The sequence below is a fragment of the Triturus cristatus genome, chromosome 4_1, assembly GCF_964204655.1.
Source record: "Triturus cristatus chromosome 4_1, aTriCri1.1, whole genome shotgun sequence".
Lineage (NCBI taxonomy): Eukaryota > Metazoa > Chordata > Amphibia > Caudata > Salamandridae > Triturus > Triturus cristatus.
Window position 1 is genome coordinate 1,180,258,717 of NC_140585.1, and position 25,430 is coordinate 1,180,284,146.

At 45.3% G+C, this 25,430-nt stretch overlaps 1 protein-coding gene across 5 annotated transcripts in view; it reads right to left on the reverse strand.

Moving 5' to 3' along the window:
- Positions 1-206: 206 nt before the first annotated feature.
- Positions 207-25,430, reverse strand: part of LOC146856308 (NXPE family member 1-like) — a 355,569-nt gene continuing 330,345 nt past the window's right edge. For all 5 annotated transcript variants that reach the window (XM_085654416.1, XM_085654417.1, XM_085654420.1 and 2 more), the window contains one exon: positions 207-3,007. In XM_085654416.1, coding sequence (XP_085510542.1) covers positions 2,451-3,007 — 557 coding nt within the window. In that variant the 3' untranslated portion in view covers positions 207-2,450. The remainder of the gene's footprint in view (positions 3,008-25,430) is intronic.

Sequence of the window (25,430 nt, forward strand, 5' to 3'; positions counted from 1 at the left end):
CATAGGACAGCATATCATTTCCTCTCCAGCCCTCTCTTCTACCACAATTAGATCGCCATTTTTCCTGGTCTGCCATTCCCTTTTCAGTGTATATTTAACTATTAACTCTCAACCCTTCCCCTTCCTCACCAGTAATGACTAACCTTGAATAGTTCGGAGAATTATTTCACTTAAAAAAAAAAAATAGTAAATGAAAATAGCCAAGGTTTCCAAACTTTAAAATATCTTTATTGATTTACATAGCATGGGCTTGTGATAAGAAGCCACACTGTAGTCCTATTAACCATAACTTTAACCCTAGTATATAGTAAACAAATTGCTAGTATTCCACTTATTTTAATAAAATTAGTTACATGAAAATTTATTTATTGACAAGAACAAATATGCCCCATCTGCAATCCAATGGCTGGGGGAAAAAATAAACAAAAGTCCAAATACGTTATCGAGCTGGCACAATAGGAACTAAACATTGATCAATGCACTTGTACGTATCAGGTATACTCTCTACACAGGCCATCAGTCACTGATTGTTTCTCATCTACTAAAAGGATTTGGGGAAGAAGAAGTGGACAGAAGAAAGCCAAAAGAAATCCCATCTCAGAAATACTATCATTCATTAAAAATGTCCCCTCCACCTACCGGAGACACCACACTCATGGCCTGTCTCTAATTAGGAATCAGGACTACACCACTCTCCACCTCGCTTTGGGTCAATAGCATCCCTCCATGTGTTCAAGAGTCACCCATTGTCAGACCGCAGGGAATGCAAGAACGATCATGTCAAGGCCACCTGTGAGAAAATAAATGTTCTACCCCTTATCTTAGATTGTCAGCCTCACAGAGTAGCACACTGATGCCTTTAGCTCCCGTGGCAACAAGTCCCTTTGATTAGCCATCAGTTCTCTCTTACTGGTCAAAGCACTACAGGCTATCTGGAAAGAACAGGTGACTGCTGCCTCTGAGCAACACAGTTCTCTTCTGGGCTGCCCACCATGGAACTTTCTCGCTCAGGTCTAGTGAGTGAAGTATCACCATTACCCTTCCATGGCTAGCACCCCTCCCCCCATCTCTTCTTGGCCAGTAGGACATGACTAGATAGGCCCTACAGCTTTCCCTCAATTTTGCGCATTATAATTTCTGCATAATTTCTGGAGCTTCTTCCTGGTTCATTCACTCTGCATTACCTCGCAAATTAAGGAAAGCTGTATTTTCCCTATACTTTGTCGCCATCATGCAACAGCCCCAGAAGCTGCCATGTGGTTTGCCAAATTAGGGGCTTATAAGGGAGCCATCATGTGCAGTGTGAATCTTCCAAGGCCCCCAATCAATCACCCAGCGGGACCGCTTGTAGGCAGTGCCCCTCAGGTCACAGCATGGGGGTGCCGAATGTCAAGGGGACCACTCTGTACCAGCCACTGGGTCTCATCCTCCACCCAGCTTGTCGAACACCCAGTCCACAATCCTACCACTCTAAAAATGACTCACTGCTGTGCTTACACTATGAGGCTCCGGCCGGCCTGGTACACAGTGATCTCTGATACACCTACATCACCTCCTAGTCTCTCACTCCATGAAGCAATGAGGCTGGAGGTGTCACCATCAACTCAAGCTGAGATCACGCCAAAGTGTGTCGCAGCACGTCGGGCTGACTGGAAGTTTACAGAGCCACAACACTGCTTTCCATCAAGTTCCTTTTTCAGTGTCATAGTGAGCCCACCACTTCTCCAGCTCTAGACATCATGCCCTACATCATCATACATTATATGATACCTCATCTTATAATACATCATGCCATGCTTTATTTGGTCATGTATCATCCCACACTTCACAATATCAAATGAATTCCAGGTATCTCCTCATCACATATCACCCCATGCGTTATTTGATTACATATTATTCCATGCCTTCACTCATCATTATCCTGTATTTCATCTCAAATGATGATATAACATATCTAATAACCTATCTTCTGATGACACATAATTGTACAACAACGCAGCCCTCACCTCATTCCATCTCTTACCTTAACAAACACCATGAAATGTTTTCCCTCTTTGTACATCATTTCATCCCTTACTTCAGCAAATATGATCCCAAAGATTGCCTCATCACATATCCTCCCATGCCTCACCACATCATGCATTGCCCTCTGCCTCATCACACACAAGGAAGTCATGCCTCACATCATCACACATCATCCTCCGCTGAAAAGATGTACAAATCCCTACATTATGAGCACCATATCAAACTTAGCTGCTAAGACCAGCAACCATGAAAGATCTGCAGAAATCATCCTTAACCCTAAAAAAACCACATTGCTTTGTCAGGAAGGGCACTATACCTGCATTAATCATGTCCAAAGTCTGACAGTCTCTGCTGTACTCCGCAGGTACTATATTATTGCCTTCCCAATAGCATTTCATGTTGTTTTAAAACATTTTCAAGCTACTTTATTCAGTAAGGGATCTATCCTGACAGATAAAAGTCAAAAACATGTCAATTTGATTTGCAATGATATTTTCGGGTGGGTGTGCATCGTCTGTGTCCAGCGCTGTGGTCATGTCCCAGGCGTCAATCATGGCAACGTTCAGATCTTGAAAAATTTCATTCACTGCAAGGTATTGAACGTAACCGTGGAAATCACTAAATCGTTCTGTGTCAGGGTGCACTTCTCTAGTATTTTCGGATTTAATGATGACTTTTGTGGATGGGCTCCTAATGTGAAGACGTTCAATGGCCTTGCGAATATTGACCACCCGTCTGATGAAAACCTCAATAGGGAAAAGTCTAAAGTGCTGGCCTAGGGTGATGACTACAATGGTGTATGGGCCGCCAGATAGGCCGTCAATCTGTCGGGGGAGATATGCCTCGCCTTTGACTCGGTACAAGTAATAGGTCACATATGGGTTCCCATGTCTCCGCCAAATAATTTGTAGGTTTCTGTCAATATCCACTGCCATCTTTGTCTGGTGAACTCCGATTCCATGCAGGTTAAAAAACTTCAATGCTGTTGGAGGAAATTGAAAATCAGATGTATATATTTAGTAATTATTAGTAGCATACTTAAAAAAAAAAATTAAGTATCTATACTTAATTTACAGTACACAAATTACATAACTTTAGTCAAGACTGCAAAAGGTAGAGCCATGCATAAAATGCAGATAGTAATGTATGTGCCTGTTTAGTAAGAGTTATAAAGATGACAAAAAGCTACAGAAAAATGGTTAGGAAATGTAGATTAGGTAAAATGGCTAAAGATATACAAAGAATACCACACAATCAAAGTCTCAATCTTTTGAATTTGAACCATGTATCTCAACCAGCTTGGACCATATTCTTTAAAAATGTTCATATTATTCTCAACTCACTAAAAAACCTTTTCTAAACTTGCCACGTACTCCAACTGTTATAACCAAACTCCCATCACTGCTTTCAGCACTTGCTATCCTTTGTACTTCTCTGCTGATGCACCACACTTCCTTAAAAAGCTGTGCCCTTCTCCAAAGTGTATTAGGCTACAGGTGCACCCTGCGAATGTATGACGTTACTACGTATACATTTACAACGCGGTACTTTACATCGCGTTTGTTACAACACAAGTCATTACAACGACTTGCGCTGGAGGGCACTGGACTTACGAATAGTATGATTTACTATTCCAACTCTAGTCTACATACAGTAGTGAAGGTGTTCGAATAGTAAATCATACTATTCATTAGGTTAGATCGTCATCCAGCGCAAGTCATAACGACTTGCAACTTGCGTTGTAATGCCTGAGATGTAAAGGCATTGTGATACAATGCCCGTGTTGTGAAGGATGCTTCCCGCACCCTGCTCCTACAAGGCATGTGCTGAGTTCAATTTTCGTTATTCAAACCATCTGAATTCTTACATGTACACCTGGGTACCAATGAAATGTCACCAAAAAGTTTGTTTTTAAATTACCACTTTGTTTGCTATGCCAGCAAAGGTCAAGCACCAGCAGTCCATTTCTCTATTTTTGTGGTGACCAATGTATCCTAAAAAGTGTTTTCCAGATCATTCTCAGATCTACAGAATTATTTCTGGTGCTTTAACAGCTATTCATCCAGTCTTGGCAGCTGATATTAAAGTCTAACTGTTCCTGAATTTCAAATCAGGGACTTGAGATCACATGTGGATGGTTTGCTAAATCTGTCGGTGAACCCAATTTTGTTTTTTTCCCCCGGACGGACCTGTCTACACCAGATGATCATCGAGCGCGGCCCTCGGCTGTGCACTGTGGCGCAGGTAGTAAAGGCCTATCCAAGCGCCAGCTCACGGTGGGCTGGTGCGCGACCCTGAGGAGGTGGTGGGATTTGCCCAACAAGACCGCGAAGAGGGGCCTGTGGCCTGGAACCCTCTTTTTGAAACCCCCCAGACAGGCAGACAACATCTGTGGGAAGCTGCCGTTGTGTGAGGTACATAAAGATCGTTGCTCCTGAAGATCGGCAGACGGGCCTGTGTCCTGGTATGTGTAGCGGGCCTCAGAGGCATCCCTTAGAGAGGAGATCCATGGGAGCCAGCAGCAACACGCTGGGACATTCGAGCTGAGTGATCTGCTATATCTACGCTAGATTGAGTCAGTACGTGGCCTGCAGCCCCCATCCCAAGGACTGTGGTTGTAGGGACATTTGGCAATTGCTCAGCCCGGTCAGCTTCCTAATTTGGGCTTGCTTCGAGTGGGGATGAGTAGAATCTGCCTGCTCAGTAGTAAGTGGTGACTGGCCCTTGGGACATCTCCTAGGCTGTGCTGGACAGTGGGTGCACTCGGTGCAGCAGTGGTAGCGATCCCACTAAGGGAAGAACCCCCTGATTCTGCTACGTGTAGCTGTCTCGCATCGCTGATTTTACATAGCTCCTATTGATCCCGCTGTGAGGATAGTGTCTGGGGCCAGAGTCATATTGGGCAAGGTGGACAGAATGCAATCCAAGCTGCAATTCTATCAGCGCAAGTCGAGGCACAGAGATGAGAGCTTGGATGCGGGGGCATCTGGGCCAGGCAATGTCACTGATGATGCAGATGGGGATTTTCGGCAAATATTATCGGCTATGCAGAAGAGCCTCGCAACAATTGATGGAAAGATTGACTCACTATCTTACAGGATAGACCGCATGTCCAAGAGGTTTGATAAGCAAGCAGAGTGCCTTGACATGACGGAGCACCGAATCGCTGATGTGGAGGAAGCCCAAACAGAATCTGATGGTGCTCAGAAACAAATGGGGAAGCTCCTGGCGGTTCTACAAGACAAAACCGAAGAGTTAGAAGACAGATACAGGCGTAGTAATATACGCATTGTGGGTCTTCCCGAAATTACACCTACCGGGAACATGGAGGCATTTGTTGAGTAGCTTCTTGTTACTTTGCTTGGGCGTGATACCTTCTCTGCAATGTTCATTGTAGAACGTGCGCACCGCTCACTGGGTCCTAGGCCTCCCCCTGGGGCCCCTCCTAGACCCGTGATTGCCAAATTGCTAAACTACAGGAACAGAGACTCTGCTAAAAAAAAATGTCAAGGGAATTGGGCGCCCTACAGCATGAAGGCTCAGCGCTCTGGCTGTTTCAAGATTTTACCTTTAAGGTCCAGGAAGCGCAGCGACAATTTGTTCCTAAAAAGCGGAAACTTAGGGAGCAAAATTTGGACTATGCCATGTTATATCCAGCCAAACAGTCATGATGAATGGCAAGACCAGAATCTTCACAGACCCCAAGGTGCAGAAGAAAGCTCTCAAGGAACTGAGCAAGCTGAGTACCCACAAGCATCAGCTGGGATCGACTGAACAAGCTGACGGATCTCACAGAGACTTGGATGAAAATGATTAGGCTCAATCATATGAGAACATACCTAGGCATGACAGGCAGGCACAGAGTTGTGCAAGCCCAATGTGGAATCGCTAGATAATGTTGGAATTTCGAGCGTTTGGGTATGGTAAGATTAGCCTGGGTGGGTTCAATAGAGGAGTCACTAGTTATGATTAATAGCTTGTAATATTATTACATTTGATATGTGCTGTTTGTGCGCCACTGCAGGCTTGAACTCCAATGTTAGAGGTAATCACCTGTTTTCATACTCCCTCCGGGTTTTGCAACTCGGCGTTTCCTTCTGGATACTGATATATTATAGATAGCGGCAGGAGCCTCCGGTTCTTTAAGTGTGTTGCGGGTAACCTCTCCCCGAGTATTAAAAGCCATATAGCACATTGCCAAGCTTATTGTTTATCTGATCTGGTAGTATTGTTTATGCTAGACAGGTGTGGGTGGGTCCTCTATGTATAGTCTATGCCCAGTTGGGGATGGCATAGCGTGGGTGGGCGGCAAGAATGTTATTTGCTTTAAATTCAGTCTATTTACAAATTCTGTGCCAGACACACCATTTCAGACCGTCATTCATGGGAAGGATAATTACATTTAAGTTTGTATTAACTGCACATTATGGTACAGGATGAAGCAGTCTATGTATCAAAATATGTTTCTTAACCTGGAATGTGAGGGGATTGAATGATTTCCGGAAGATGCGCAAAATTATTGCCTGAACATGAAGTTGATGTAGCGTTGCTCCAGGAGACTCATTTATCCCCTAGTAGCAATATGCTTAACCACAGGAGACTCCTCCGCAAGTTCCAGGCAGTAGGGTTCACGTCTCGTGCCAGATGGGTGCTTACTTGGGTCAATCCTAGATCAGGTATTTTGCTGGAGGTGCGATAGGTGGACCCTGGGAGCAGATGGCATGGCAAAGTACTGAATCTGTTAGTAGTTAATATTCACGGTCCCAATTACGACAATCCACACTTTTATCATTCACTTCTCAAACGCCTGCGGGACGAAACTTCCATACCGCAGCTGTGGGGTGGAGATCTCAGTTGCGTATTAGACCCGCAACTTGACCTCTCGGGGGGCCTGATTCGGCGCCCTTCAGCTGCAGCTAGGACCATAAGCGGCATCGCCAAGCAGCTGGATTTGGTAGATGTCCGGCGAGCTAGGTCTCCTGGTATGGGGGGGTTCACGCATTATTCAGCCCCGCATAATATACACACAAGAATATACTACTGGTTGTTGTCGAGGTCCCTTCTGCCCCAGGTGCGAGACTGCACTATACTTCTGCGTTCTCTCTCTGGCCACTCTCCTATAATGCTGGAGGTAGAGTCTCCCTCTGCGACTCCTGCCCCATTTACAGGTTTCCCCATACTCTCTTTTAGAGTCTGTATTCAAAGCTGTATTAGACGTTGCCATGGAGGAATTTTTTTATACCAATATTGGCTCAGTTTCTCACATTGTGGGAAACATTTAAAGTGTATATTCGAGGGGTGGCATTGTACAAACAATAGGGGGTTCTTCGCTCTATCAGGAAGAGAATGGCATCGAGAGTCAATTAGGTAAACTGGAACAAGATGCCCTGGCTCGAGACAATGTCCACAGCTCAGACACTTTGGAAAAATTCTCGAGGAATACCATGAACTGGCAGATAGTGAGTTACAACAAATGGGCACATACGCGACAGCAAAAACCTATGGGGAGGGTGAGAGACCGGGATCAGTGCTTGCGGCACTTGTGCACCGGCAAAGAGAATCTGGTCTAGTGACGGAGTTACGAGACTCAGATGGTGGGTTGTTGAAAGACTCTGTTGCGATAGCCAATAGGTTCAGAGAATATTACTCAGACCTGTATTGCTCCAAAGTGGAGGCAAACGACACACAGCTATCCAGAACTACTTGGAACATATACAACTTCCCTGGCTTACCAACGATCGCAGGGAATATCGGATGAGACCCTTAGAGTCCCTCCAATCTATTAATCATGCTTGTTGCGATGCGTGATGATAGTACCCCAAGGCAGGATGGGCTTACAGTCAGTTTCTATAAAAACCTATAAAGAATTGCTAATCAACATTTAAGCACCCTGGCTGACGAGATGAGTGAGACTGGAGAGATGCCCCAAACAATAAGGGAAGCATTATTAATCACTTTATTAAAACCGGGGATGCCTCCTGACGAATGCTCGTCCTGTAGGCCTTTATCTCTCCTTAATGTCGACACCAAGATTTTCGGCAAAGTCCTTGCAAACAGATTGGCCCCATTGATTCCGATCTTGGTGAGTCCAGAGCATGCGGGTTTTGTTCCGGGCTGCAACCTGGCGTATAATCCAAGAACAGTGTTCGGTACTATTCAGCATGTTAAGCCAGAGATCAAGCCGGTGGCGATCTTCTTGGATGCCGAGAAGGCGTTTGATTCAGTTGCATGGGCCTTTATGATGCAGGTCTTACGCCGAATGGGAGTGGGTGAGATCTTTCTTAAGTTGGTGTCAATTCTCTATAATAAACCAGCAGCTAGAGTACGGGCAGGTGAAGTGATTACTTCCCTTTTCGAATTTCTAGAGGCACGCGGCAGGGTTGTCCCTATCTTCGCTGTTATATGCAATTGTGGCGGAGCCCTTGGCGTGCATTGCAGGAATACCATGGGCACAGGAGGATTTGTTTCCCGAATTACAACAGTATAGTATCCGCTTATACGGACACTGCTGTACGTTTGGGAGCAGGCACGCAACCTAACCCCAATAATTAACGAGGTACTGAAGTATGGGAGCCTCTCTGGTCTCAGCATTAACTGGTCTAAGTCTATTGTATTTCCGTTGACTGCTGACACAACACCTGTAGTTCTGGATTTTCCTTTCCAGTGCTCTGCTGACCCTGTGTGATATCTGGGGATACAGATTCATGAAGACTCGGACTTAGTGATCAGTGATAATTACGGGAGAGCTATTGTCATATTGGAGGAAGACATTGATCTATGGGTCTGTTTGCCGCTGTCCTTATTGGGTTGCATACCCCTAATGAAGATGGTGGTCCTGTCCAGGTTTCTGTTCCTCTTTTAACACATTCCTATGGTCCTTCCGAGCCACACGTTACAGACACTACGTTCTCTAATGGTTCTCTAATGGTGAACTTAGCATGGGCTGGTAAGCAACCGCGCATCAAATGGGACATTCTAACCCTTCCATATTCTATGGGTGGTCTGAGTGCACTTGACTTAGAACTGTACTACAGAGCAGCACAAAGCTCACGCGCGTATTTCTGGACACATGGCCCGCAGAGTCTCCCTCACATGCAGATTGAACAGGTGGCGGTTGACCCAGACCCCCTCCCTCGACGACTGTTTCGTAATCCGGTTAGAAGCAACGGCATACTAGACTCAGTGAACTCAACAGTACACACGTGGCATGACTTTTTAAAGTAACAGGCAGGCTCGTTGTTGTACTCTCCCTTGCTGCCAGTAGAATGGTGCTACTGGCTGCGTATGAGCGCAGAAAAAGAAGTGGTGCGGACCTTACGAACACTTAACATTACAACTATGGGTGACCTGTTTATGGTTGGTAGGGTCCGGGAGTGGGCAGATATAGCAATTGAGGGACTTGATTTTACCCCTCTCTCCCAGTTTCACTATTTCAGGGTGCGACATGCGCTGCGGGCTCTACTAGGAGATGATCTCCATGAGCCCCCTGAGTTGCCTTCCCTTTCTTATCTGCTGCGCTTCAAGTCCCCCATTAAGCTAGTATACTATATATACGACTTGTCGCAAGAATTTAAAAGAGACCAGTATAGCAAAGCCAGGCTCGATTGGCAAAGCGACCTGGGAGTAGTCACAGATGGAAGTAAATTGGAGATACTGCTGTAAGGTGACCCAGAAGGTTTCATTAAACGGCAGGCATAGACTCATACACATTAAATACCACAACAGAGTATACTACACACCGGAGCGTCTGCTTCGCTATGGACTGAGAGACACAGCGTGTGATCAATGTGGGGAGGAAGCAGCTGGTTTTAGGCATGTGGCCTGGCTCTGTCCCAGGGTTGTGGATTTTTGGAGTCAAATTTTTTCAGGTGTTAAACCAAATCACAGGTCTTTCTTTACACCCGGACCCCCTGCTGGGCTATGCTAAGGAGCTGCAGAAGGATACTAGGAAACTGATGGGGCTGCTACTCGCTAAATGAAGAATAGCAATGCGCTGGGCGCGCGGGCCCGGCCCGACGATAGCGGAATGGTCTAAAGACATGTTATTCTGTAATACACAGTCCGAGCTATACAACAAACTACTACCCCCTCAGAGTAGACCTAAGAGCTTCTGGGGACTAAATAAGCAGTACCTAGCTGAGAGGGAAGCGGGGAACAGAATGGGGCGGACTAAGGTTACCATGGGTATCCATTTTAGTGGGGATCCCCATCACTAAGAGCACGTAGTATTATTCATGTGGATGAGATCTATTTGAATAGCGTGATGTGCATCGAACGGGTTGTTTCTTTCCAATTGAATGTTCAATGTTATGCAGTGCTAAAACCTTTCCTTTCTGTATAGTTCCGCGTAGTTCTATAGAATGCAGTGTGATGTCCTGATACTATCTCTGCAGATGGCATTGTATGCTGTCCATTTGTACGTTTTACTGTGAATTGTTTAAATAAAATATATATTTTTTTAACTTTACCTTAGAAATGTTATAAATGAATGTTAAGTACAACTAGTTCTAAAAAACGTGTAAGATTTGTTTTATCATTTTAAATAACTCATATTTTCTCCTTTAACACTTGAATCCTACCCTCTAATTCTAGTTGCTTTACCCGTGCAGTAATGTAGCCTTATCCTAATGTGAAACCCCTAATTCCGTACCTGCAGACCTGGCACCGCACAGCCAAACTAGTAATCGGGCCCTTGTTGTCTGTCTTCACCGTGACTATCAGTTCCACTTTGCAATCACAAAGTATGCTTTTGCCTAGATAAGCAAAGTGGCCCCTTATTGGTTTTTTTTTTAACGCCGCTGACAGCATCCTCTTTATCTCAGAGAATATCCCATGAGGGGTTATTTTTGTAGTTCTTCCCTGCAGAGGGAAGTGTCTACTGTTTACACCAGCATCACTTATCCTATAGTATTGGTTTCCATCAGTTGAGATAAGCACTTTTGTGCTTCAGCTGATTAAAAGAATGCCAGCAAGACTCACACGCAAAAACACCAAACAAAGCTGAAAAGTGGCAAGTATGCGGTCACTTTGAGTCATTTTGAGAGGTCAATTACCCCTCTGTATGTGAATAACAAAAAGTTTTTTTTTTATTGTAGTTAAAAGTTATTCACATTCGATGTACAGGTAGAACCTCACTTCTGAATACTGATAGACATTAACATGCACCTATAAAGTACTGTAAATAAGTGCACCATTCCCTGACTAAATTAATACATGTTCAGAAGTGCTATACCATATTTTTAATTTACCGTTATGAGTCTGAAATAAAAATGATAATCGTCTAAGAGTAAGAGTACGCAGGTTCCTAAAGTAAACTCTCCATTTATATTTCATTGTTAGTAGTTATGCACATTTGCGAATTATTTCGTACTATGTAAATGACTTAGGGGTCTATTAGGATGGCGGGCAGATAGCCGCCGCTGGGTCGGCGGTGGTAACCGCCGGACCGGCGGCAGACATCTGCCCGCGCTCGCAACCCAGAAAACCGCCGGTCCCATTAGCATGGCGGTGACGACCGTGGCGGTGAAAATCTCCACCCACCACTTTTCCGCCGGTACCAGTCTGCACGCATGCCTAGCGGGCAGAACTGGACCGCTACAATGATGTCGGTGCAGGGCCAGGCTCCGCCGGTAGGATTATGATGCCGGCGGTAGCCAGCCTTTCCGCGGCGGTGGAACTGCCATGGAAAGGCATGCGGAGAATGTCTCCGGGGGCCCATTGCGGGCCCCCAATGTGTTGGGGGTGTGTGTGGGTGCACTGGGGGTCCCCCCTACATGTCCCTGTACCAGGGGGCAGGCACTGTGCAGTGTCTGCCACGCAGTGTAGTGACATGCATGACATGCTCCTTTTCACACCGCGGCGATGCTGCTGGCAGCAGCAACCGCCGCAATGTTAATCGCCAGAATCCGACCGTCGCAGTCGGATGTCGACTGCGGAGCATGCTAATTGGACCGGCGGTTATGCCGCGGTCCTTGCGGGTGGTCTTTTCCCGCTAACATGGCGGTCGGGGAGATTTTCCGACCGCCATCCTAATAGGCCCCTAAATGTGTAAAATGCATGCATGCATCACTAGTTTTCTATAGTCTAAAGCATGTACGTGCCATTGGAAATGATGGTAAATGTGCTAAAGCCTTGTAACATAAATATAGACTTCATTAGTGACTAGCATTTTCACCAGGAAGTAGCCACAATGTATGCATTTGGTAAAAATACAAGAATTGTATACCTATATGAACATTCATAAATCATACAGCATAACAAGTACGCCAACCCTGACTGTAAATTAGGTCAAATTTCAGGCAGGTGTATGACCACCCCAGATTACTGAATGTATTGAAATTTTATTTTAATGGACCATTGTGAGGTCAATAAGTGCTAAGGAAAAATAAAAATAAGACTGAGCAACATCACTTCCTAATATAATTGTATTTGTATTTATACAGCTCTCACTATCCCTGACAAGGCATTGTGTTACACCAAGTGATTTCACTAAGCACTTTATACGCTACATTATCCCCTGTATACGTTGGACTTGTGCCTTTTCAAGAAATGGTTTATATGTCATTGTTCACAAAGACAGGAGGGTTAGGGATCCCTCTTTTGCTTGTAAGCTAGCCAGTATCTTTAAAATCTGGGGGAGGCTGTGTAGTGCTTTGTGTGTAATGTATAGCACTTTGAAGCACTAGTAGTAGGCCTGGGCGGTGAACTCCGCTCAGTTTGCAGAGTTTTCTGCACTTCACGCTCTGTGGAGCTCGCGGAGTGAAGAAAACTCTGCTTTGCGTAGTGCAGCGGAGTTTTTTTACCCACTAGCGAGCATGAGCTGCTGCTCGGGGAGAATTTCTACCCAAGAGTCAGGAAGACCAGTGCAAACTGCAGTTTGCACTTCACTCATCCACTTGCGGATCTCCACGTAGCAAAACTCAGCGAACTACGCCCAGGCCTGACTAGCAGCAAGATGTTCACACAGAGGTCGCTTTTAATGTTCACCAAAGCTCATGTTCTGCAACTCTTCTCTCCTTCTACAACCCCCACTTGCTGCATCCTTCCTCCAGACCCACCAATCTTTGGCTTTACATTTTCTAGCCTACTTGTCAGCATATTGGTAAATATTTTCTCAGATGTGTTTGTAAGTGACTTTAGCCTATACTTTGTGCCCTCACCTGCATGAACGGATAGCTAAAACAGGATATTGATACATAAAGATTATACTAGACCCCAAAGGATATCCTGGTACCGCGGCCATAAGTTTATAGTAACAAAATATTATGTTTTTAATGCTAACCCACACATAAACCAACTTCATAATATCAACTTGCAAGTTTAAGGTAAGTCGTTGTGGAAATAGAATAGTAAATGTATATTTTTCTTGGTAAGGTTACCTTTGGAATATAGTTTATAATTGAAGTTGATATACGTGTAGCTTGATATTTTTGTTAAGTTTTGTTTCTATGACACACAACCGGCTATAACCCAGTTCTTTTCTGTGAATTAACAGTGTCACTGGGTATCCAGCCAAAATATTGATTGAAACATTTCTTGAGCATCAAATATCGTATCAATAGTATTGTGATGTCCAAAATATCCTGGACAGAAGATAGAAGGTAAGAATATCCTTTTGAAGTATTTTATATTGTTTTTAAGTATAGTTGTGAATAATATTGTTCTTTAATTCTTTAGTTGAGTCCTATTGTTTTTTTTGTTATAAGGTCTTATTTTAATCTTAAGAATGTTTAATTATCTTTTAGTGTGTGTTTGTTTTCAATTTAGTAGTATATTTTATGTTTTTTTATTTTATGTTATGACACTTTTTAGGTGAGTTATTGGATATGCAGGGGAATAGGATAGGATGTTTTTCTTTAATTTCATTATAATTTTTTTTATAACAATTCATCTTTTAATTGGAAAAGTATATTTTCTTAAGTTATTGAATTGTTAATTTACAATATGTTTTTTATTTAATAACTTCTTAGATAATAGCCTGTATTCATTATGTATTTGTCTTTGTAATATTAATTAATTCAATTATGTTTAAGGTTTTTTTGTATAAAACTTGTATAGTGTTATTTTATTTTAAATAATATTTATAGTCATTTTTCTGTTATTAATTAGAATGTGGCTTTGTGCGGTACAGTAATAAACAGGGAAGTATTTTAAATCTATTTTTTAAAATTGATATAACTTTTAATATCATTTTAAACATAATTTTATGTTAATTATGTGTTTTTCGTTTTTAACATTATATGTAAATATTATATCATTAACCTCTTCAATGCCCGTGACGAGCTGGTCTCGTCATGGGCCGCGGTCGCGCTGTGCTCATGACAAGACCAGCTCGTCATAAACCCCGCCCGCTAATACAACGGCCGGCACAGGGCGGGGAAAGGGGCGGGCACTGAAGGGGTTAAAGTATTTTATTATATCTACGAAAATGTATTTTATGCTGATTATATATATATCCACCTGTTCTCTTGGGAGTGGGACGCTGTGGATATATATATATATATATATATATATATATATATATATATATATATATATATATATATATATTACCTACTGGCGGTCGCCAGTAGGTAGTTATAGTTAGGACCCTGTTTCCATAGGAAAACCGCAACATTCTATTTTGAATAACTTTGGCGCCGGTCGACGAATCCTCGCCAAATTTTCAAAATAGGTGGGGCGCGTACGGTTAAAAATTAAAAAAAAATAAAAATTATCCACATTTTCCCCACCCCGTGTGCAAATGGTGCCCGTAGGGCAACATTTGCGCATGGCATATTTGTATATGGAAAGTACAAATGAATAACTTTCACAACGAAGCGCATAATATGTCCCCCATGTGCGCACGGTGCGCGAAGCGCATCGTGCGTACATGGCCCATCCCGCGTAACGTGGGCACGCGGTGCGCGCACGCACCACGTGACCACCGTGCGTGCACGGCACTAACTGCGTAAAGTGGGCGCGCGGTGCGCGAAGCGCACCGCGTGCTCACTGTGCGCGCACGGTGCGCGAAGCGCACCGTGCGCGCATGGAACGAACTGCGTTAACTGGGCGCGCACGCCACGAATGGCGTAAAGTAACTTAGCATTTAAAAAACCGTACAAATTCACTGAAAAAACCATAGGTTTCACACACGTTATAGTTAGGAATTAGCATTTAAAAAACCTTGCAAATTCACTGAAAAAACCATAGGTTTCACACAAGTTATAGTTAGCTGTACATTTCACTCGTAAAAAACCAATGAAATTCCCCCGTTATAGTTAGTGCAGGCAACTATAACTCACGCGACCGCAATCCTCTGCTGATGACATATGTGTCTTTATGAAAAAAAAATATTTGTAATATATGTATAGCTAAAATTTAATGGAAGAAGACATGGGCAAATAAGTGTCTAAATACAGTATTAGCATCAGCAGAAGATTGCGGTCGCGTGAGTTATAGTTGCCTGCACTAACTATAACGGGGGAATTTCATTGGTTTTTTACGAGTGAAATGTACAGCTAACTATAACTTGTGTGAAACCTATGGTTTTTTCAGTTAATTTATATATATATATATATATATATATATATATATATATATATATATATATATATATATACTGAAAAAAAACATAGGTTTCAGGGGCGTTATAGTTAGCTGGACATTTCACTTGTACAAATCCATTGAAATTGCCCCGTTATAGTTAGTTCAGCTAACTATAACTCTCGCGCCTGCAATGCACTGCTGATGACGTCACATATTACATCACTCATGACATGGTCAGTGACATCACTCATGACGTCACTGATGTCATCACTGATGTCATCACTGATGACATCATCCTTGTGATAGAGTGACAGACCTCCTCTCACCCTAATATAACCATAGATACACACATTCAAAAATAGAAAGAGAGTTTACTTAAGTTCAGAGACGCCGAGGGAGCGGCGGGCGCGGGCGGCTGGTGGGGCAACACCCCAGCGCCCTAATGGACGCACCGCTGCTGTACACCAATACTTACATATACTAGTTTAAAATATATGTAGTTACTTATAAAGTTACTATTGAGTAAGTCATTCACTCACTAACACACCCATACACACACTCATCCTCCCATACAGTCCTGCACACATACTGTCTTCAACACATACAAACAGTGACTCAATCATTAATGCATCTATGCACTAAGTAATACCCCCCATTGAACCATTCAGACACTCATACGGATACTCGAAAAACCAAGTACTAACCCATATAGACACGCATGTAGATACTCACCAACCCATGTAGTCACTTATACACAAAGTGAGAGACTGATACGGATATTTAAATATTTAAACATTACTCACTAACCCATGTATTCACTAAGATACACCTAATCAGTCCGTTATACAATCAATTTTACAAAAAAAAAACATCCATTTAGACACTTATATACCCATTTATTCTTCCATCGACCTTGAGAGATACATATATAAAACATATTTAATTTTCAGATAAACACACATTCACTGGATGATGTCATCAGTGATGTCATTTGATATGTCATCAGTGATGTCACTGATCATGTCATTAGTGATGTAATATGTGACGTCATCAGCAGTGCATTGCATGCGCGCGAGTTATAGTTAGCTGAACTAACTATAACGGGGGAATTTCAATGGTTTTGTACAAGTGAAATGTCCAGCTAACTAGAACGCCCCTGAAACCTATGTTTTTTTCTGTGAATTTCTAAGGTTTTTAAAATGCTAATTCCTAACTATAACGTGCCTGAAACCTATGTTTTTTTTCAGTGAATTTCAAAGGTTTTTTAAATGCTAGTTTCTAACTATGCCTACAGAGGTAGGACATGTGAAGAAAGAAGAAAAAACGCACAGAAAGAAAAAAAAGAAATGCAGAAAGAAGCAACAGAAGTCCTCAAAGACGAAGAAAAGTGCAGGAAGAAGGAAAACATGCAGAAAGAACAAACAGAGGAGCAGAAAGAAGCCTTGTTGCAAAATCACCCTGTACCCTCAACTTTTTCATACGAGTACTGAGTCTGACTAACCAGTCCTAGAGCCAGTGCTATGTTAAAAGACACTTGGAATACAGTGAAAACACCTACATACACTAGGGACCACTATGCGTTGCAGTACCCCTGTGATTAGCATGACCTCCTCTGTAAGGCCCTAGTACATAATAGGGCAGGGGGATTAAAACTACCTCTTAAAACCCACCACGGGGCACGGTTGCACACTGGTGAAGGGAGGGGGGGGGGGGGCTGAGCTGACGTGTGCAAACACTCCCTGTAGCCGTTTAAATTGGGGGCTAAAATTCTCTTGAATCCTGAGAGTCCCTAGGGTCAAACTAGCCCACTAGGTACCTCCAGTAAGCGCTGTTGCAGAGAGGAGTAAAAAGCGGCACGGCCTGGACCACCTCTCTGCAACGTAGCGCAGTGGCGCTTACTGGAGGCACCTGGTGGGCTAGTTGGCCCCCAGAGGCCCTCAGGATTGAAGGGGAATTATTTCCCCAACTTAAAATGCGCCACAGGGCGCGTTTGCACATGTCACCTCAGGCCCAGTCCCCTCCCTTCACCACTGTGTAAACGCGCCCTGTGGCCGTTTTAAGTTGGGAAACGAAGTCCCCTTTGAATCCTGAGGGTCCCTAGGGTCAAACTAGCCCACAAGGTACCTCCAGTAAGCGCCACAGAGCTGCGTTGCAGAGAGGTGTAGAAAGGGGCGTGGCTTCTGAACACCTCTCTGCAACGCAGCTCCCTGGCGCATACTGGAGGTACCTGGTGGGCTTTTTGGCCCTCAGGGACCCTCAGTATTGAAGGGGAATTAATTCCCCAACTTACAACTCGCCAGGGGGCGCGTTTGCACAGTGGTGAAGGAAGGGGACGGGACCTGAGATGACATGTATGCAAACACGCCCTGTGGAGAGTTTTAAGTTGGGGAATTAATTCCTCTTCAATCCTGAGGGTCCCTGAGGGCTAACTAGCCCACCAGGTACCTCCAGTGTGCGCCAGAGAGCTGCGTTGCGGAGAGGTGTTCAGAGGCCACGCCTCTTTTTACAACACTCTGCAACGCAGCTCCTTGGCGCTTACTGGAGGTACCTGGTGGACTACTTGGCCCCAGGGACCCTCAGGATTGAAGAGGAATTTATTCCCAAACTTAAAACACACCACAGGGCGTGTTGCACACATGTCACCTCAAGCCCCGCCCCCTCCCTTCACCACTGCACAAACGCGCCCCGTGGCGCGTTTTAAGTTGGGGATTAACTCCCCTTGAATCCTGAGGGTCCCTGGGGTGCGACTAGCCCACCATGTACCTCCATTAAGCGCCACAGAGCTGCGTTGCAGAGAGGTGTAAAAAGGGGCGTGGCCTCAGAACACCTCTCTGCAACGCAGCTCCCTGGCGCATATTGGAGATTCCTGGTGGGCTAGTTGGCTCCCAGGGACCCAAGTATTCCAGGGAAATTAGTTCGCCCATCTCCAAACGCGCCAAGGGGCGCGTTTGCAGAGTGCTGCAGGGAGGGGGCAGGGCCTCCGGCGTGATGCCGGTCTTTTTTCTTCTGTTTTATTTTTTAAGAAGGGGGGCTGTGTGGCCCCCCCTTTTCCTAATTTATTGGCCCTGGGGACCCCATCCCCCAGGGCTTGTTCCCTATTTTCTAAAAATATTAAAAAAATAAAAATTTGGAAGGGGGCCACGTGGCCCCCATCCAGAGGCCATAATCGGCCCCGGTGACCCCAACCCCAGGGGCATGGCCTTTTTTTGATGCAATTTAATTGGAGGGGGGCTGTGTGGCCCCCCTCCTCTGGCCATTTATGGCCCCAGGGACCCCATCCCCCAGGGCCGGCCTTTCACTTTTAAATTTTTTTTTCTCATTTATTTATAATTGGGGAGGGTGGCCGCGTGGCCACCCTCACAGGCCACTAATAGCCCTGGGGACCCCATCCCCCGGGGCTGGCCTTCTCCGATGGGGACCGTGGGGGGTCCCCAATCCCCCCACGGTCCCGCCGGCTCCCCGCCTCCTGCGGGAGCCGGCATTGCTTTTCCACACGGGGAGCTGCTAAGATGCAGCTCCCCGTGTGGAAAAGCAACCTGCTTTGGTATTTGGAAGAGAGAGCAGGTTTCCTGCTCTCTCTTCCAAATACCAAAGCAGAGTTTGCTATGGGAGGGCGGGAGCCGCGAGGCTCTAGCCCTGCCATAGCAAACAACAGTGTCCCGGGGGTGGGCACCCCGGGACACAGCAGGTGCCGGCCCTGGGGGGTGGCGGTTCCCAGGGCCATGACAGGGCTCCAGGAGGGGGGCCGCATGGCCCCCCTCCCACCTTTTTCAAAGCCCCGGGGGGTGGTGGTCCCCGGGGCTTAGGGGTTCGTCGCGGACCCCATAATTTTAATATTTAGTGCCCCAGGGAGGTGGCGGTCCCCGGGCGTGTGGGTTTTAAAAAAAAAAAAAAAAAAAAAAAAGAAAAACAAGCCCGTGGGTGGCAGTCCTTGAGCCCCCCGCAAATATTTAAGATAAGCCCCAGGGGGTGGTGGTCCCCGGGGCCCCTTTTGGCCCCCCCATCACAATACAAAGATTGCCCTCGGGATTTGGCCCACCCGGGAGTTAATTATTACCAAAGCGCGGGAGGCCGCGCTTCGTTTTTTTTTTTTCGCGTCCGGATCTGCTGGTCCTCCGCGGATTTTGCAGATTATTATTTTTTTTAAAAATGTTTTGGGGCCCTGGGGGTCCTTGTGGGAACCCTTAAGCAGGCCTAGGGGTTCGGGGTGTTTCTACCCTGCCCCCTTTTCGTGTTTTGCGCATTTGTTTCACTGATTTCTTGTGCCTCGGTTCTACCAACACTTCCTGGTTTGAAGTGTTGACAGCCAATTAGCATGCAGCTCATGATCAGGAGGGTGAGCGGATCCTCCAAGACCATAGATATCGAAAAAAAAAAAAATTTGATTTTCTCAGCAACTACTGAACGGATTTACACCATGTAACAAAAAGGGATCTCTGAACCAAGGGCTACCTTTTTGCCAAGTTTGGTGTAATTCCGTTCAGCAGTTCGGGCTGTAGCCGTGTCTAAAGTTTCCTATGGGAAATTGCATGGGGAAAACACGTTTTGGGACCCCCCTTTTTTCTCGGCCCTCCCCTGCAGAATCTCCCTGTAACTTTCACGATAGGAGCGGACCGAGCGCCCCACGAGTTTTGAAAATTTTGCAAAGATTCGTCAATCGGCGCCAAAGTTATTGGGAATAGAATGCTGCAAATTTCCTATGGAAAATAGGTCCTAACTATAACTATATATTTATATTTATAATTTCTTGTGTTTCACTTTAAGGTAGTGAAAATTAAATGTGAGCTTTCTAAAGGTAAATACTTCCTCTACTGTTGCTTATGCTAGAGTGGGAATACTAGTTCTGATCCCTCCAAAATCCAGATATATTGGGGGTACAGTGTAGTCACCAATGCAATGGAAAAAACATTACAGGAGCACACATGTAATTTGATGAGACTCTTAGGGTTTTGCGCATTAAAGCCTCCTTAAAACCCAAAACATATGTCCTTACTTTCGAAATAGGTCTTCCACATGCTGACCACAGCAAACTCAAAGAGAGGGCAGAATGAATTAATCGTTCTTGATTGCGGTACATCCTTCTGCTAAAGAGGCCAACTCCCAGGTCAAGACACTCGAGGATGAGATGGGCATCTTGACTATGAAGCCAGACGATGCAAAAGGATGCTCAAGTTGCAACAATATAAGGATAGTGGGTCTGCCAGAACAAACAATGGGTCCAAGTATGGGGCTCTTTTTAGAGGATTGGCAGGTAACCAGCTTTAGAGGACAAACAATCCAGTTTCTTCTTCTTGGAATGATCCCGGAGGGTCCCGGGTAGCATGCCCAACTAGGCCAGAGTGTTTAATTATAGAGACAGGGGCCTATTCTTCAGGTGTCCCATGTCAAAGGCCCCTGGCTGGTGGAGAACAGTAAAGTTAATATCTTTCCAGATTACCCTTTGGGGTACAGAGAAAGAGGAAGTCGTTCTTTCGGGTGAAAAAGCACTTATGACAGCTAGAGATGCACTATATGCCCTAATGTTCCCTGCAAGATTCAAGGTTATACATGGCAACAAGTTCGAGTTTTTCTCCACCCCGGAGGAAGCCAGGGCATTACTAGAATAGAGAGGCGAGTCGGTTCTGGCTGTTCATCGACCCCATGATGAGGGTTGGGTGACTATTTGAAACAAATGTTGCTCCGACAAAAGACTGCCGAGTGAGCCATCTAGGGAGTATTCAATCAGGGAAAAAGCGATGGGGGTGGCATCAGTGGAACAATGTAATAGCCTGGTTCAGAGTCCCGAGACACACATAAGATGCGACTGATGGGCAGAGTATTTCTGATCTTGGTGAGGCAGAGCTGGCCTCCATTAGGGACTGAACCTGACTACAATGTCCACAGACTTTGTTATTTAATGTTCTCTCTGGTATCCTGTTTGGAACCAGACCAAAGTTCAGAATTTAGCTGCTCTCGTTGTGCGATCTTGGGCAAAGTCCACATTTACAACACTAGACCACGTACCCAGTGTGCAGTTTTGCAGCCTCTGATTGTCACTGCTTTAGTTGGCGCTTATACTGTGTAAGTGAATTATGTAGTGCGTTAACAGTTGTGGGGGTGGGTGTACTAGTTTAAGTGCTTTTTCCAATCTCGTTTTCAGTTTGTGGCTCTTGTGTCTGGAGAAATTCATTTTATTCTGAACAGGAATCACAGTAGTGCTTGAATTGATCTGTTAATATAGTTCATGACAATCCCTGCGTCTTAAGTGATTCCTTACTTGTGCCCTTACTTGTGCTTACAGTGAGGATAAGGCAGAATCTTATGGATGAGCGTTTATGTATATTCTCATTTTTCAAATATAAAGCGCAGTGTTGCATTGAACCTACTTCTAAGCACATCCAGTTACTTTGCGGAAGATTAGGGGACTGAAGAGGTGAGGGATAATGGTTCATCCAAGTTCATACTATGTTGGGGTCCAGGGTTACAACTGAAACCGACCCCCATCCACACAGTCGATAATTCAGTTGTGAGATCAATCAACCACTTTGCACTTGTTGCTCAAATATCACAGAGAGTTAACCTGCTTGCTGGTGGAGTTATTTGAGTGTGTGCTGTAGCTGTGACATGTTTGCCTCACAGCAGACCCTTTACGCCTTTCGATGTGGATACATTTTTTTAAGGTACAAAACCCAGCATAATCAGCTGGGCAGTGGGCAAACGTTCACCCCGGCCCAAATTGAGATGCCCTTTATTGCCCGATCAAAAAACAGAGGGGTTTTGGCTCTAAATCAGCACGGCTGAGCCCTATTCCAACAAAAACAACAAAATGCCACTACTGGTGCACAATTCCTACCTTCCAACTGGTACATTGAAATAAAACAATGCCACCATAAACCTCTTTTTCCGTTTGATTTAATCAAAATTTATTGTCGAACTCACATATATAAATCACCAACAACCAATTTCCTTCAATTTAAAAGTTTGAAAACGACCAAGCTCCCATTTACCCACAAACTCTCTTGTTATACATCCTTTCACCCATACACACTTCTCTTTTACAAACCCTTAATACACGCCTCTCGGTCAATCCCTTCTATTCAATCATACATTCATTACACTCACCTTACATCCCAGCACAACCATATCCATCTCTCAATATTTCATATTTGTACAGTTACAGGAGAAAATCCAATGTACACAATGGCCAAACAGACGACAATTCTCAAAATACAAAGCTTTCAGTTTTTAACATCAATTTGTATACTTGATTGGCCCCACAAAAAAGGTCCTTGATTGAATAGAATAGATTGAAAGAAGGGTTTTCTTTATTGCCCGATGGCTCACTCGCCCTGACACAAACATGTACCTCAAACTCCGCTTAGACATGGGTGTTCTGTTAATTTAAAACAATGAGTCGCCACTGCACACATCATTGAACCCTTCGCTTGTCACAAATACCTGTAGAATTGCGATATATGCTGGGCGCTAGGACCAGCCCACGAGGGGAGGGAAACCCTGAACTAGGAGGGAGGAGCAAAGGCTGGAAAGGGGCAGATTGAATTAGAGCAGGGTACAGTGCGGTGATAAAATAAAGGATTAGGATACAAGTATTTCTGGGTCCGTGTCGTGCTTGCTGATACAACACGAAAACTGGCGACGAGGAGTGGTCGTGGACCCTGCCTCACCTACCTGCAGCCTGGTGTGCTCCGCTGCTGTAGAAGCCGTGCTGTTTCGTGAACCGGGAGCCCACCCCGGTCGCATTGTGACCCGCCGCGTCGATCTCCGCTGATCCGGAGCTCTGCTGCACCCTGGGGAGTCCGCCCCAGCCACGCTGGATCTGGTAGTCCTGCCGCTGTCATCACGATCTGGGAGCCCACCCCCGGTCGCGTGTGTGCCCTCCAGCGGTGGATCTGCTGGTCGCGACCCGGGAGCCACCCCGGTCGCGTGGTCTGTGCCCTGCGCTCGTGTTGCTGCTGCCGTCGTGGGAGGAGCGCTGAATCCTGTGAGGCGACCGGTGGGCGAATAAAGCTGCGTTCAGGTACCGGTGCCTGTGTATAATCAACTGGCTGCAGCTGAGGCCCTCGTGTGTGTGATGGGCTTGCAAATCTCACGAGGAGCGAGATCTCCAGGCGGCCATCTTTGAGTCAAGCATCTCCTCCAATCCCCTTGCAAGGAGTGCCCAGTGGCCATTTTGGAGTCAGGCAAATAGCTGCAAAGAACAACAAGCATTGGCAAATGTTCCTCTGAAAGACTATTGACGCCTGAAAGGACAATTACAATGCCACATCAGCATTCTACGTGGATTACATCCCCATTAAGCTCCCTGCTGGTGAGTGTACAGAATATACAAATGCGAACACGCGCCACATACACTGCATTAACTTGAGTGACAAGCGCTGCCAGGGCTCTGGTGCAAGACTAGTCACTACCAAGGAAGTGATCAACTGTCCCCTACACAGTCGAACACAATGTCGGGATCACCCACATCAAGGCAGGGTCATGCCTCTGCGAGTACTAGCGCTGGACCGGTGTCACCCACGTCCACCGCGCACATGGGTGGCCAAAGACTTGGCATGCTTGGAGTCCCCTTTCTACGGCCACCGGAACCTCTAGTCCTCATATCTGGGGGAGGCATGGGTCTTCTTTGGCAAGAATGACTAGAGGATTTTGAAGACTTCATGAAAGGGTCACATGTGACGGAGGAAGAGCAACAACTGATTGCACTACGCAATCTAATCGGGAAAGACGTTGGTCAGATCATAAAAGAACTTCCGGCCGATGCTGCGTCGTCATACGTCAATGTGCGTGACGCTTTAAACAGAAAATTTCTGCACAAACGAAACATTGATTATGAAAGGTACACATTAACCTGGCATCTCAAGAAAAAGATGAGCCCATGAGCACGTTCATTACGCGACTGCGACGTTTGGCTCGTTACTGTCAATTTGACTCCTTCACGACGGAAGATGCCCTTTGCCTGCGTATCATAGAAGGATGCCAGTCTGAGTCGTTACGCCGACGACTATTAAAGAAAAGCAACTCTCTGGATGAAATCGAAGAAATGACGCGAGTACACGATCAGGCAAAAGAACATGCCAAGAAAATGGAAGCTGGAAGAGGCGAAAAACGTGAACAGGCATTTAGGCTTCAATCTCGCAACACTAAAAGGTACTCCCCTGCAAAACAACGTTCATCCCGATCCAAAGTGCAGTCTCACTATTCAAATCGTCGTCGTCGCAGTACCAGTCGTACTGATAAAAGACAGGAGCGCCAGCTTAAATGTTATCGTTGTGGATATGATTTCCCTCACATGGAAACGTGCCCTGCGTTAGGCCAAAGGTGCAGGAAGTGTGGCTGGGACAATCATTTTGAGAATGTGTGCGGAGCACCACGCAAAGACAATCAAGGTGACAATTACAGACAGTCCAGACCGTCCAACACTCGTCATCATGCCAAAGCGGTGTGGGACCGCAGGGATTCGTCCACGGGTTCTTCACAATCCAGCAATCATTCTCATGGGACCTATCAATCCCGTCGATCGCAATCTCGCGAGTCAAGGTCGCTGTCACCAATATCGCAAGACAGCGATGAGCATGTCTGCATGGTCGCGGATCCGGACCGACTAAAAAAATACCTGCGATTACACCTTAAAATGGACACTCACTTAGCCAAGTTTGTTCTGGACAGTGGAGCATCTCTCAACTATATCTCAGTTGCAGAATACAAGAAAATGAATCCGCCACCACATTTGCATAAAGCTGCCGTCCGTGTGTACACCTGGATGTCAAAGGAACCTCTTCCGTGTTTGGGACAATTCCCGACTAACCTCACATACAAAGACAGGACGATTCCAGCCCGCATCCATGTCATTGATGGTCCTGAAGCAGATTGTCTTCTCA